Below are 12896 nucleotides of genomic sequence, written 5' to 3'. Positions count from 1 at the left end.
TGAATTATCTTGTGGGCTAGTAACTTTCAGGCATAGCTTGCCCGACTGAATAGCAAGATTTGGAAACTATTTCAGACACTGCCCTTAATGTGTATCACTTTTATATGCTGGTCCAAGACTCCATCATGCCAGCCAACCTTAATACTACTGGTCAAATATATACTCTACTCAGTGGCTGTAACCAATCTATGCAAGTACAAATACCACTAACAGCACCTGATGAGGCTTTGAACTACGGCCATCACCAAGTACTGGACCGGAGTCTTAGGGTGCCATGTTTATATTTCTTCTCCCTCTACTGTTGGAGTGAGGTGCTGTGATCCAGGTACTGCTAACAAATGCTATTACTCCTGGATGATTTTCCCTTCTTTTTCCCTTTGGTTTTCCCTTTCTTTTTCTTCTTTTCCCTGGTGTCTTCAGCTCCATGGCACTCTTGGTGCGCCTGTCTTCGTCTCGCTTCTGTAACCACAGGAGGTGGTCAGCCCTCGCTGTTAACAAACCAAGGCAAGAACATGTTAGACGGGAAGAAAACTTACAGCATGTCAAACAAGGAAACAGTTACAAAATGTCAGACGGTCAAATACAGTTGTAACATGTCAGTTATAACATGTCAGCTGGTCATCTACTGTCAAACAGTTACATCATGTCTGGAGGTCAACTATTGTTATAACATATCTGATGGGAGAAACACAGTCATTACAGGTCAAACAGTTATAACATGTCAGAAGGGAAAATACAGTAATTACAGGTCAAACAGTTATAACATGTCAGAAGGGGAAATACAGTCATTACAGGTCAAACAGTTATAACATGTCAGAAGGGGAAATACAGTCATTACATGTCAAACAGTTATAACATGTCAGAAGGGGAAATACAGTCACTACATGTCAAACAGTTATAACATGTCAAAGGGGAACATCTTCTTAACATGTCAAACAGTTATAACATGTCAGAAGGGGGGAACATCTTCTTAACATGTCAAACAGTTATAACATGTCAGAAGGGAAACATCTTCTTAACAGGTCAAACAGTTATAACATGTCAGAAGGGGAAACATTTTCTTAACATGTCAAACAGTTATAACATGTCAGAAGGGGAAACATGTTCTTAACAGGTCAGACAGTTATAACATGTCAGAAGGGGAAACATGTTCTTAACAGGTCAGACAGTTATAACATGTCAGAAGGGGAAACATCTTCTTAACATGTCAAACAGTTATAACATGTCAGAAGGGGAAACATGTTCTTAACATGTCAAACAGTTATAACATGTCAGAAGGGGAAATACACTCACTACATGTCAAACAGTTATAACATGTCAGAAGGGGAAACATCTTCTTAACATGTGAAACAGTTATAACATGTCAGAAGGGAAATACAGTCACATGTCAAACAGTTTATAACACGTCAGAAGGGGAAATACACTCACTACATGTCAAACAGTTTATAACATGTCAGAAGGGGAAATATCTTCATAACATGTCAAACAGTTATAACATGTCAGAAGAGGAAATACAGTCATAACATGTCAAACAGTTATAACATGTCAGAAGGGAAATAGTCACTACATGCCAAACAGTTATAACATGTCAGCAGGGGAAACACAGTCATTACAGGTCAAACAGTTATAACATGTCAGAAGGGGAAACACAGTCATTACAGGTCAAACAGTTATAACATGTCAGAAGGGGAAACACAGTCATTACATGTCAAACAGTTATAACATGTCAGAAGGGGAAATACAGTCATTACATGTCAAACAGTTATAACATGTCAGAAGGGGAAAAACAGTCACTACATGTCAAACAGTTATAACATGTCAGAAGGGGAAACATATTCATAACATGTCAAACAGTTATAACATGTCAGAAGGGGAAACATCTTCATAACATGTCAAACAGTAAGAAAACTGTACAGGCCAGATGACAAAGTTGTTAAGTTCTGGGACCAACATCGTTAACATGAAGTGACTATTACAAAGATGTCCAGCTCTGTCAGAAGACCACAAGGGGGATGGACACTGACTCACCTAATTGTTTTTCTGCTAGTTTGAACTTATTATATTCTTTAGGCAGCCAGAATCTTGGGTGACTTAAAAGCCTGAAATCATCAAAACAATAAGTGAATTAGTGAGTGAGTTATAATACTTTTAGCAATATTCCAGCATTGTAACAGAATTGGTTTACACGCCCGCCATTGGTTCTTTACTTTGTAACCATATTGGGAATTGAACATGTGTCTTTGGCGTGATAAGCAGGTGCTTTAACACTAAGCCTCCCCACCTCTCCTCACAAGGAAAAGTCACAACCTTCAGAATGGTGTACCATATTTTCTTTGGGAAAATATGAACTTGAACACGATGTGCAAATCCCTTCTTCGTGTACAAGTAAATCAGTCATAAATTTTTCACAATTCAACTTGATGGCATAGATGCCCCAAAATATAGATGTCACTGCAGCAAATATCAAGCTTCTTACAATGCCTGCTGCCACACGGTGGTCTGGATGATGCAAGGTGACGGACCTTCATCTCCCACTCTTACTTTCTGTATCATTTTTCATGGCACCCTCAAATAGATGTGACATTCTGCCCCACCACTCCCCACCATAATGATCTTTGCAATGAATGGGTACCGCTTGGGATAAGTCAAATGACTATTGACCTTCTAGAACCTCACAGGCAGCTTGGGTTATCCGGGATAATAATGTCCATTTTGTTGTCAGAGCATGCCGATGTGGCGTGGAGTTCTGTGACATGTAAGTCGCCTTATTATAGTCACTAATAATGAACCTTCTGCTGTCAACTTACCCATCAGATGGTGACATGGGCAGCTCGGACGGGAGATCGTAGTACAGGGTCTTTCCTGTAGGTGGGAACAGCGCTCTGCAGAAACAATGAATGTTCAAATCATATGAAGAACTCTGTGATCTGTTTCACAGTCACATCTCATCACTATGGTGACGATAAATCCATTTTCTGTCACAGATATAAAAGTGTAAGCACTATTCATACACAGGGGTGGAAATAACCCATTGCCCGACGCCCGAGTCCAGTGTTTTTTTCTGTCGGGCAAGCAAATTTGTATATCACACTGTACCGGTGTCCAGTTGACTTTCCAATTTGAATTATGTTGTTTATTTAAAAAATCAACAAGAAAAGGGCCGGTATAGTGGAAAAATTATCAGGGCAAGTGATTTTACATGTGCCACTGTACCGGAGTACACTAGCAATTTTAAAGTTATTTCCACCCCTGATACACAGAGTTTATCTAATACAGTACATGATTACACAATGCCATTTAGAAAGCGGACAAATGTAACATATGTTATATTTGGGACTACAGTTTCTTAGTAAAGTACAGATTCTAGTACTTTTCTTGGGTCGAGGTCCACTGTGGAAGTCACAGTGGCTGAGTGGGTTAGGCGGCTGACTTTGTGTCCTGGCGATTAAGTGCCTGACTCTGAGGGTGTGGGTTCAAATCCCGGATGGGACTCAACCCAACAAAAGTACTAGAATCTGTACTTTACTGAGAAAGTGTAATCCTAAATATAACACATGTTAATACAGTCCACACTGACAGATCATAGTGATCAAAATACAGTCAGAGTAACAAGAGTTGCTTCCCTTGGTATGCCAAGCAATTGTTGATTTAGCTGAATCTTCCTGACAATATAATGTGTGGGTGGGTGGGTTTTTTTGTTTGTTTTTGAACAAGGCAAGATCACATGACCAGGTGATATGATGATCGTAACTCCCATACTCTGGCAGAGATATACGATACAATCGCGAATTCCCATACTCTTGAAGATATATACAACAGGTATGATAGTAACTTCCATATATACATTCATGTTGGCCTCGGCATTATGATCTCTAAGGATCAAGGTCTAAAGTAGATGACGACTTGGTGTGCAAGGTCCAAACAGTGACAACACCCACCTCTCAAGCGTCTCCGGCTTGACATTGCAGCCCAGCTCTGCCATTCGTGTGTGCATCTCCTGGCACGCCAGGTTCTCCTCCGTCTCTAGGTCATGTGACGGCTTCTTGGTGTTGATGTAGATGACGCTGTCTGGGTCCCAGCTCTCCTTCTTCCGGGACAGGTTGGTCTGTGAGTAGTTGGCGTACCGCTCTGAAACAGAGAGAGTAAGGTTTAAAGCCAGGCCACTCTTTTAGCAATATTCCAGCAATATCACTGCGGGGGACACCAGAAATGGGCTTCATACATTGTGCCCATCTGGTGAATTGAATCAGGGTCTTTGGCATGATGGCAAACACCTTAACCACAAGTTTACCCCACTGTCCTTCTCTGTAACACAAGGTTATCATACTATGGAGAACACAAGGTTATCATAGTATGGAGAACACAAGGTTATCATACTATGGAGAACACAAGGTTATCATAGTATGGAGAACACAAGGTTATCATACTATGGAGAACACAAGGTTATCATAGTATGGAGAACACAAGGTTATCATACTTATGGAGAACACAAGGTTATCATAGTATGGAGAACACAAGGTTATCATACTATGGAGAACACAAGGTTATCATAGTATGGAGAACACAAGGTTATCATGCTGTGGAGTTGGAGTTTTAGCATTGTGTCTGTACAACCAGTACCTTGTGTTGCAGCCAGCCAGTAAGGGAGTGGTTTGGCTGGGTGGTGGTGGTGGCGGTGGTGGAATTGGGTTTAAAAACGCCGTGCTTGAGAATATTTCGCTCATATGACGACGTGCATGCGTGTGTATGTGTATGTGCGGCTGCTTGTACTAGCCCAGACTGAAGCTGGTTTTATAGTGCTAGCCCACTGAGATACCATGCCGCAGTGAAGCATGAATACCCCACTCAGACACATTATACTGACTCGTACCCATGAACCAGTCCGTGTTGTACCCATGAATGCTCAGTTGTTTTCCATGGGATGTCGGTATATTACTTGTCTTCTTTGTTGCTTAATCTCTGTGGTTCGTGAAACCATCAGTCAAGACCAAACAAACCAGTGATTGATATTATGAGCAGTATGCCATGATGTAACGAGAACAGGAAGGCACCAAGCAACAAAGTCTGACTACTAGTGGTGGTCCGATTAATTGTAATAATGGAATTTGGTCGCGCAGCGTCTAACCGACCAAGCAATCGATCATGTTTTCTCATAATCAAAGAAAGTCAATTTTGGGACACTTGTTTGCATTAACAATATTTTTCACAAAGTTGGTTTTGTCTGTTTTCATAAGCACTACAAGCTTGTTCCAAGTCATGATTGAATTTATCTGAAAGACTCCAGAAAATTTATGTTCCTAACATGCTAGTCATCCTTTAAAGATGTGATATTTGCAAATGCATTTTGTGCAGTTTGAAAGAAAACAAACCCCCAAAACTGCATGTTTTTTTTCTTTATTTTTTAGTGCATTAACAAACAAAACCAGGGAAATTTGATAAACGACGCTAACCAATTATTTTCTATGATTGAATCGGTTGTAATGAACCAATCATCAATTATGAGATTTGAACCAGTTCCCAACACTACTGACTACCCATTCCATTTAGCTGACTAACAACCAATAAGTATCACAATCATGACATCATGATCAAATTTGATTTAAAGAGTATTTACCAAATGGAATGCCCACAGCGATGCTGTCTTGTGTTGACCACAGATCATTAGAGACTTCTAATACATTGAGAATGTATGTGTTAAAGATAATTAGTAATCATTCTATTTCAAGCGATTGATAACTATATATAACTTGGTTCGAAGTGATATTTTGGGCAATGCGCTTCAAGACAGTGTCCATTATTTATATACATAAGTCTGTTCTAGATTTGAATACTTACTTTTACTGGAGCGAGGACCTCTCTCTGCTGTAGCGGCAGACTGGATCCTGCGAGTGTCAGCATTCCTGTAATATTAAGACAGCATAAGGGTGGTTGTTGTTGAGTCAGGAGTTGTCTGCCCAGGGGAGGAGTCAGGGGGTATGGATACAGGAGTAAGGAGAGGACGTGTGTGTTTCCTTGGGAGTAAGGAGTCCCCAGAAATTCAGAGAGGTTGAAATAAGGGGAAATGTCAGTAGGATCAGGAAAGAGGGGCGAATTGAAGAGGGCCTGGAATCAGGGGGGACGGCAAGAAGGTCTGCAATTAGGCCAGGAGTCAAGAGGGTTTGGAATACAGGGGAGGGATCGTGTGGATTATAGAATATAGGGGATGTCAAGAGAGTTTGGGGCATAGTCATCAGGGATGGATACAGAATGGAAAGGTCATTGAGGTTTTAGATTAAGGAGGGAAAGTTGTAGGGTCTAGAAATTTGGCAGATGTCAGTAAGAGTTGGAAATGGTGAGTGAGTTATGTTTTAAGCTGCTTTTAGCAATATTCCAGTAATAGCATGGTGGGGACACTAGAAATGGGCTTCACACATTGTACACATCGGGGAATTGATGCTGGGGCTTTAACCATTATGCTGCCCCACCGCCCTGATCTGGAAATTATAGGGGCAGAGATAGGAGGGTGTGGATGTAGGGCATGGAAATATGGCAGGAGTCAAGACAGGATATAGGGAGGTCAGGAGGGTTTGGAGTGAGTGAGTGAGTGAGTGTGGATTTCACGCTGTTTTAGCAATATTCAAGCAATATCACGCAGGGGAACACCAGAAATGGGCTTCACACATTGTCCCCATGTGGGGAATAGAACCGGGTCTTGGTGTGTGAGCCGAACACTTTAACCACTAGGCTACCCCACACGCCCTCAGGAGGGTTTGGAAATAAGGGAACGGGTCATTAGGGTTACAGAACAAGGGAGGGTTCACAAATGGGGGATGGGTCTAGAGGGTTTAGAAACAGGGGAGGAAACAAAAGGGTCTGAACAAAACAAACAAGGTCACATGTGGTACCATTAAACAAAGGCTGAGAGATAGAAGTATGATTAATAAATTTTCAATAGGGTGGCATGGAATTGTCAGAGTATTGCAGCAGTGAAAAAGCACTACATCAATCTTGTATTTTGACAACTAGTGAAATATGCTGAGACTCACAGTTTCCTGTCCGAGGTGACAAGGCAGGAGGTCGGCCGGAGCATCGTCGTGTTGTCCTCTGCATCTGTCTGCATCTGCAGAAACCAAGTAGAAGTGTCCTCATTGCAGTAGGTCTCCATATCAGTGTTTCCGCTGGCTTTTTCACAGCTGGACATTGTGACCGGCTAGTATTTCAAATACCAGTCATTTGTAAATTTAACCAGTCAAGTGATCACGCTTTTCATTGTGCGTGAGACCTTGCACCCTAACAACCAATCAGAAATGTAGAGGGTATGTGTCAATGCCACTATTTTTAGCCTGTTTTTTCGCCAAAACTGCTACTTTTTATTTGACACGACCTTGATGTCATTGTGAAAACATAATCTTTTTCGAGGAGAAATAAAATTGACAGAGGTAATTAGAAAATTTATTTTAAAATTTGCGGACCACGATGACATTCTAACTTTGTACCAGTCAAAGTACGGTATATACCAGTTAAAGGAAACACTGCATACAACATACAAACTGAACAACCTGGGTCACTTTAGGAAACAATACATCCCCTGGTCAGGCTAGAACAGACTTCAGCAGAATGGCCGAAACAAGGGAATAATTTGATCACATGTATTGAAGTACAGTCGAACACTGCTGAATGGACCTATGTAAATACTTTATGTTATCCAAAGTTCAATACAACTGAACAATAATCGAATGAAGAAAGAATACAAAGAGAACAAGCATTTACATGGAGACAACAATATGTCTGACACATCAAAGTTTGATAAGATAGTGTTGATTGTATCTGCCATTTACTACATAGAGAACATGTTTGCTCTCTCTCTGTAAGCCAAATCACTTGCCTGACAAAGATTAATTTCTGAATAATTTCACAAACTCTTTGGAGCTTATCCAAAAATTTGGCACAAAACCTAAGGCAAAAATTCAAGCTTTGATTTAAGATATTCCCAATATGTTAATCATGTTAATATAGCTATAACTAATATATCAGTTTGAACGCATTGACTTGCTTGTCACTGATAACAGAACCAATATATAGGACAATAGTAAGGCCCATTATTGTTTTGGATACAGTGCTGTAACACCTCTGAATTACCTCAAACATAATTCTAAAATTTGTAATTATTGGCTATTTGTTAGATAAATCCCTGTAATTGTCAGTAAACATAAAATATGAGTCTAGTAAACATAAAATAAGACCAGGCCAATTTGATTTCTTGTTTTACACATTTTCTTTGTCAATTACAAAAAGATATGTGCATAAATACAGAGAAAATTATCAGCCAGGATGATTCCAGCCAGCATTTTAGACATTTTTGATAAATACACATATTTCTAGTTTTATAAGACATGTCTGTAACAGTAAAATAAATCGACAATTATCCGGGCTATTCAATAAATTTGAGTGATCATATTTTTAAGTTTATACTGACGCGTTGGAGGAGAGATGACGCTTGAGGGAGATGGCTCTCTGTGTGAACCTTGATGATATTTTCATCAGCTGTGGGTTCTGGCTTGTGTTTTACTCAGCTTTGTGTTGGCTGACCTTCCACGGCGCTGGGGAGCCGGAGGCGCCAGGAACATACTGTTGAACTGGAACCAGTCAAACAAACCACCTCAAAATAAATCCTGGCTCCGATTTCTCTAAATAAACTTAAGTTTTTACTCAAATGTCAAACTGACATATGAAGCATAAAACATTTTGAATAACAACTTTTTCTTCACTGCTTAAAGCAAGAAGTAGTTATCCTAAAGTCATATGCCTCATTTTTTGACTCACCGACTTCTAGAATAACGATTAAAACAATTTGTTTGAAAGTCCTAAAATAGGACAGTCTGTGTACCTTTTCTTCTGACTTGGCTGCAGCCTTAGCAAGGATCTCGAGGTCCTCTGGGGACAGAGAGGCTTAACCCAAGACTCGGGCTGGGTGGTTCTGGTTCAGGTTCCGCTCCTTAGGCTTGGCGGGAACCTGGATGAGAGTGAGTGAACATGCTGTAATGCCTCTCTTTAGCAATATTCCAGCAATATGATGGTGGGAGATGCCTGAAATAGGCTTCACACATTGTACAAAGGGGTAATCGAACTCGGATCTTGATTGTGAAGAGCGGACACTTTAACCCTCCACCCTGGATTAATAATAACTTTCAGTGGTGTTAGTCCAAAACAAGAGAGAATGAGTTTTACACCACTTTCAGCAATATTCCAGCAACAACAGGAAGCATCAGAGCTTCACACATTGCAGGACTGACTGACTGACTGAGTTTGGTTTTACCGCTTTTTTAGCAATATTCCAGCAACATCAATGCATGGGGGACACCAGAAATGGGCTTCACACATTGTGCCCATGTGGGGATTCAACCCGGTCTTTACGGCATGACGAGCCATACGCTTTTAACCATTAGGCTTCCCCACCCCACACATTGCAGGAGAGTCAATCGCGAGGATTTTAGGGCTTAAAACAACCACGTTAACCAGTAGGTTAACCACCACTACTTTATGAGCTTGTGTGTAACGTGTTTTATCTCTTACAGATGTTTGTGGAAGCATTAGGTTTTCAGTGCAATTTGAACACAACAGCTTAAGTCTTATCAAAGCAAGAAATATAACATTGTATCATGTGTTGGTAAAACAACCTTAGCTTGATATGTTTACTTGTCTGCTAAAATGACAGTTGTTGCTTCCAATATCCAGTTAAGCTCTATTTCATCAGCAGCAGATCCTGAGCATCAGTAAGGGAGGCAAATCCTCACCTTGATAGATACAGCACTGTTCCTGGGAGACATCCTCTTCTGTTCCAGATAGTCAACGCCACGGCCAGCTTCTCCCGGTTTTGGTGCTGGTGATGAGGAGTTCCAGGAATGATACTGCGCTCAGTCTTCCACTGGCATATTGTCGCCGAACTCAAATGTCTTGATGGTTTTGTAGACAAAATTCTCCTTCTCCTCACTGCAGTTCCGCTCTGGAGATTTACGGTCGGTTCTCATCGCCACTTCATAGTAATTCTTTTCCGTTTGAGATTTGTATAGCTTTGGGTTAGATGGTGGATGTAGAAATTTAGTGATGTTTTTACGTAGATGTGAATTATTGGTATTGTTCACGGAGAGAATGCTTGATTTCTCGTCCGCGTCATCTTCATTGTTGTCTTCACTCTGTCAAACTGACTTGAGATACCATGGTAATTAAATCAATTTCTTTACTTAATCTTTTTCTTTTTCCTGTGTTTCTTGGGTGCTGCTTTTATCGCTTTCTCGTGTCATCATGAGCTTAACTGTTACTGTGGGGACAACAGGAGGAGCTGGGACATGGTTTTTTCGAGCCACTGGTCTCATCATCGTTCAAGGCCAAGTTTGTCGTGAATCATGAGTGACAGTATCACCCTGCACCATCTTTTCTCGACTAGCATCAGAGACGAATCAATACCGAATTAATCCGACTTCTCACATGACTGTAATCAACGCACTTGAAAATTTCTTTTAGCCATTCCTCCTGCCCGCAGAAAGACTTGCCACCTTCCGTCCAGCGCTCCTTGGGGTGATGTCAAGCGGTGACGTTACGATCCTCCCCTAATGAGCACTCCAGCGCGACCTGCACTCCGCGACGCGAAGCCGACTCATGTGCTGCACGGGAGTGGCTGTCGGTGGAGACACACTGGCAGAGTCGCGGCATTCACATCATACAAACTTGGACTCTTTTCTCCCAGAAACCTGTTCCTCGCCATGAGGTGACAGGTTCGAAAGGTTCTCTGCGGGCTGCGTGTTGATGTAAGAAATTCCCGCCTTCGTTATACTTGACGTGTCGGGTTTGGTTTGGTGGTAGTGGTGTTTGTGTGACTCTCAGCCTCACGGAGCAGTCTGGAATGAGATAAAGTATCACACATTCAAAATCAGTGGGACACAGCTGGGATTACCCAGTTTCAGAAATATCACATGGAGGTGTTGCAAAACAAAAAGAAGGATCAACCAGATGATGTATTTTATCACTTTTGGTGTCAGAGGCGGGGTGGGTAACGAATTGTTGACTTTGTGTGCTTGTGCACAGACATGTGTCCATGTATTCATACACAGAGAGACCCGTGAAGATCCGGGTTAGAATTGATCTTCAGTAACCCATGCTTGTCGTAAGAGGCGACTAACGGGATCAGGTGGTCAGGCTCGCTGACTTGGTTGACACATGTCATCCGGTTCCCAATTGCGCCAGATCGATGCCCATGCTGTTGATCACTGGATTTGTGTGGTCCAGACTCGATCATTTAGAGACGTCTGCCATATAGCTGGAATATTGCTGAGTGTGGCGTGAAACTAAACTCACTCACTCACTCATACACAGAAAGACAGACAGAAACCTACATGGTGACACACACAGGATACACTCACACTCATGGAGGCACATACACACACATCCCCTTACCTCTCAGTGTCCAGCTCATCCATGTCTGCCTCCTCATCTTCAGCTTTAGGCAGAGACAAATGGATGGGTTCCGTGTTGGCTTTAAGAGCAGGTAGGACTTCTGACTCTCACATTGCAGAGACCTGGTCAAAGGTTAGAAAATGGAGAACACAAGGTAATGGAGAACAAGGTTATCATAGTATGGAGAACACAAGGGAGTATGGACACAAGGTTACCATAGTATGGAGAACACAAGGTGATCATAGTATGGAGAACAAGGTTATCATAGTATGGAGAACACAAGGTTATCATAGGAGAACACAAGGTTATCATAGTATGGAGAACACAAGGTTATCATAGTATGGAGAACACAAGGTTATCATAGTATGGAGAACACAAGGTTATCATAGTATGGAGAACACAAGGTGATCATAGTACGGAGAACAAGGTTATCATAGTATGGAGAACACAAGGTGATCATAGTATGGAGAACACAAGGTTATCATACTATGGAGAACACAAGGTTATCATAGTATGGAGAACACAAGGTTATCATCGTATGGAGAACACAAGGTTATCATAGTATGGAGAACACAAGGTTATCATGCTGAGGAGTTGGAGTTTTAGCATTGTGACTGTACAACCAGTAGCTTGTGTTGCAGCCAGCCAGTAAGGGAGTGGTTTTGCTGGGTGGTGGTGGTGGTGGAATTAGGTTTAACGCCGTGCTTGAGAATATTTCGCTCATATGACGACATGCATGCGCGTGTATGTGTATGTGCGGCTGCTTGTACTAGCCCAGACTGAAGCCGATTTTATGGTGCTAGCCCACTGAGATACCATGCCGCAGTGAAGCATGAATACCCCACTCAGACACATTATACTGACTCCGAGCCGACCAGTCCTTGTTGTACCCATGAATGCCGAGTGCCATGAATGTCGTAAACCATGAGTCAAGACCAAACAAACCAGTGATTGATATAATGAGCAGTATGCCATGATGTACGAGAACAGGACGGCCACCAAGCAACCGAGCCTGACTACTAGTGGTGGTCCGATTAATTGTAATAATGGAAGATTGGTCGCAGTGCCTAACCAACCAAGCAATCGATCATGTTTTCTCATAATCAAAGAAAGACAATTTTGGGACACTTGTTAGCATTAACAATATTTTTCACAAAGTTGGTTTTGTCCGTTACATTTCATAAGCACTACAAGCTCGTTCCAAGTCATGATTGAATTTATCTGAAAGACTCCAGAAAATTTATGTTCCTAACATGCTAGTCATCCTTTAAAGGTGTGATTTTTGCAAATGCATTTTGAGCAGTTTGAAAGGAAACAAACCCAAAGAACTGCATGTTTTTTTCCTTTATTTTTTAGTGCATAAACAAACAAAACCAGGAAAATTTTATAAACGACACTAACCAATTATTTTCGATGACTGAATTGGTTGTAATGAACCAATCATCAATTATGAGATTTTAACCAGT

The 12896-nt window shown here is 41.4% G+C and overlaps 1 protein-coding gene across 3 annotated transcripts in view; it reads right to left on the bottom strand.

Moving 5' to 3' along the window:
• LOC124271052 overlaps positions 1–12896 on the bottom strand; it is a 42285-nt gene continuing 29389 nt past the window's right edge. For 2 of the 3 annotated variants that reach the window (XM_046706114.1, XM_046706115.1), the window contains exons 11-15: positions 5836–5900; positions 3939–4128; positions 2808–2882; positions 2029–2099; positions 1–488 (exon numbers count right to left, since the gene is read on the bottom strand). In XM_046706114.1, the coding sequence (XP_046562070.1) occupies positions 265–488; positions 2029–2099; positions 2808–2882; positions 3939–4128; positions 5836–5900 (625 nt within the window). In that variant the 3' untranslated portion in view covers positions 1–264. The remainder of the gene's footprint in view (positions 489–2028; positions 2100–2807; positions 2883–3938; positions 4129–5835; positions 5901–12896) is intronic. The other variant, XM_046706116.1, reaches the window with a different exon arrangement.

This window comes from Haliotis rubra, unplaced genomic scaffold (assembly GCF_003918875.1).
Source record: "Haliotis rubra isolate DU_JTF1 unplaced genomic scaffold, ASM391887v1 Scf157, whole genome shotgun sequence".
NCBI lineage: Eukaryota > Metazoa > Mollusca > Gastropoda > Lepetellida > Haliotidae > Haliotis > Haliotis rubra.
The sequence above is the reverse complement of the archived record's forward strand: the minus strand, read 5'-3'. Positions and strand labels throughout refer to the sequence as shown.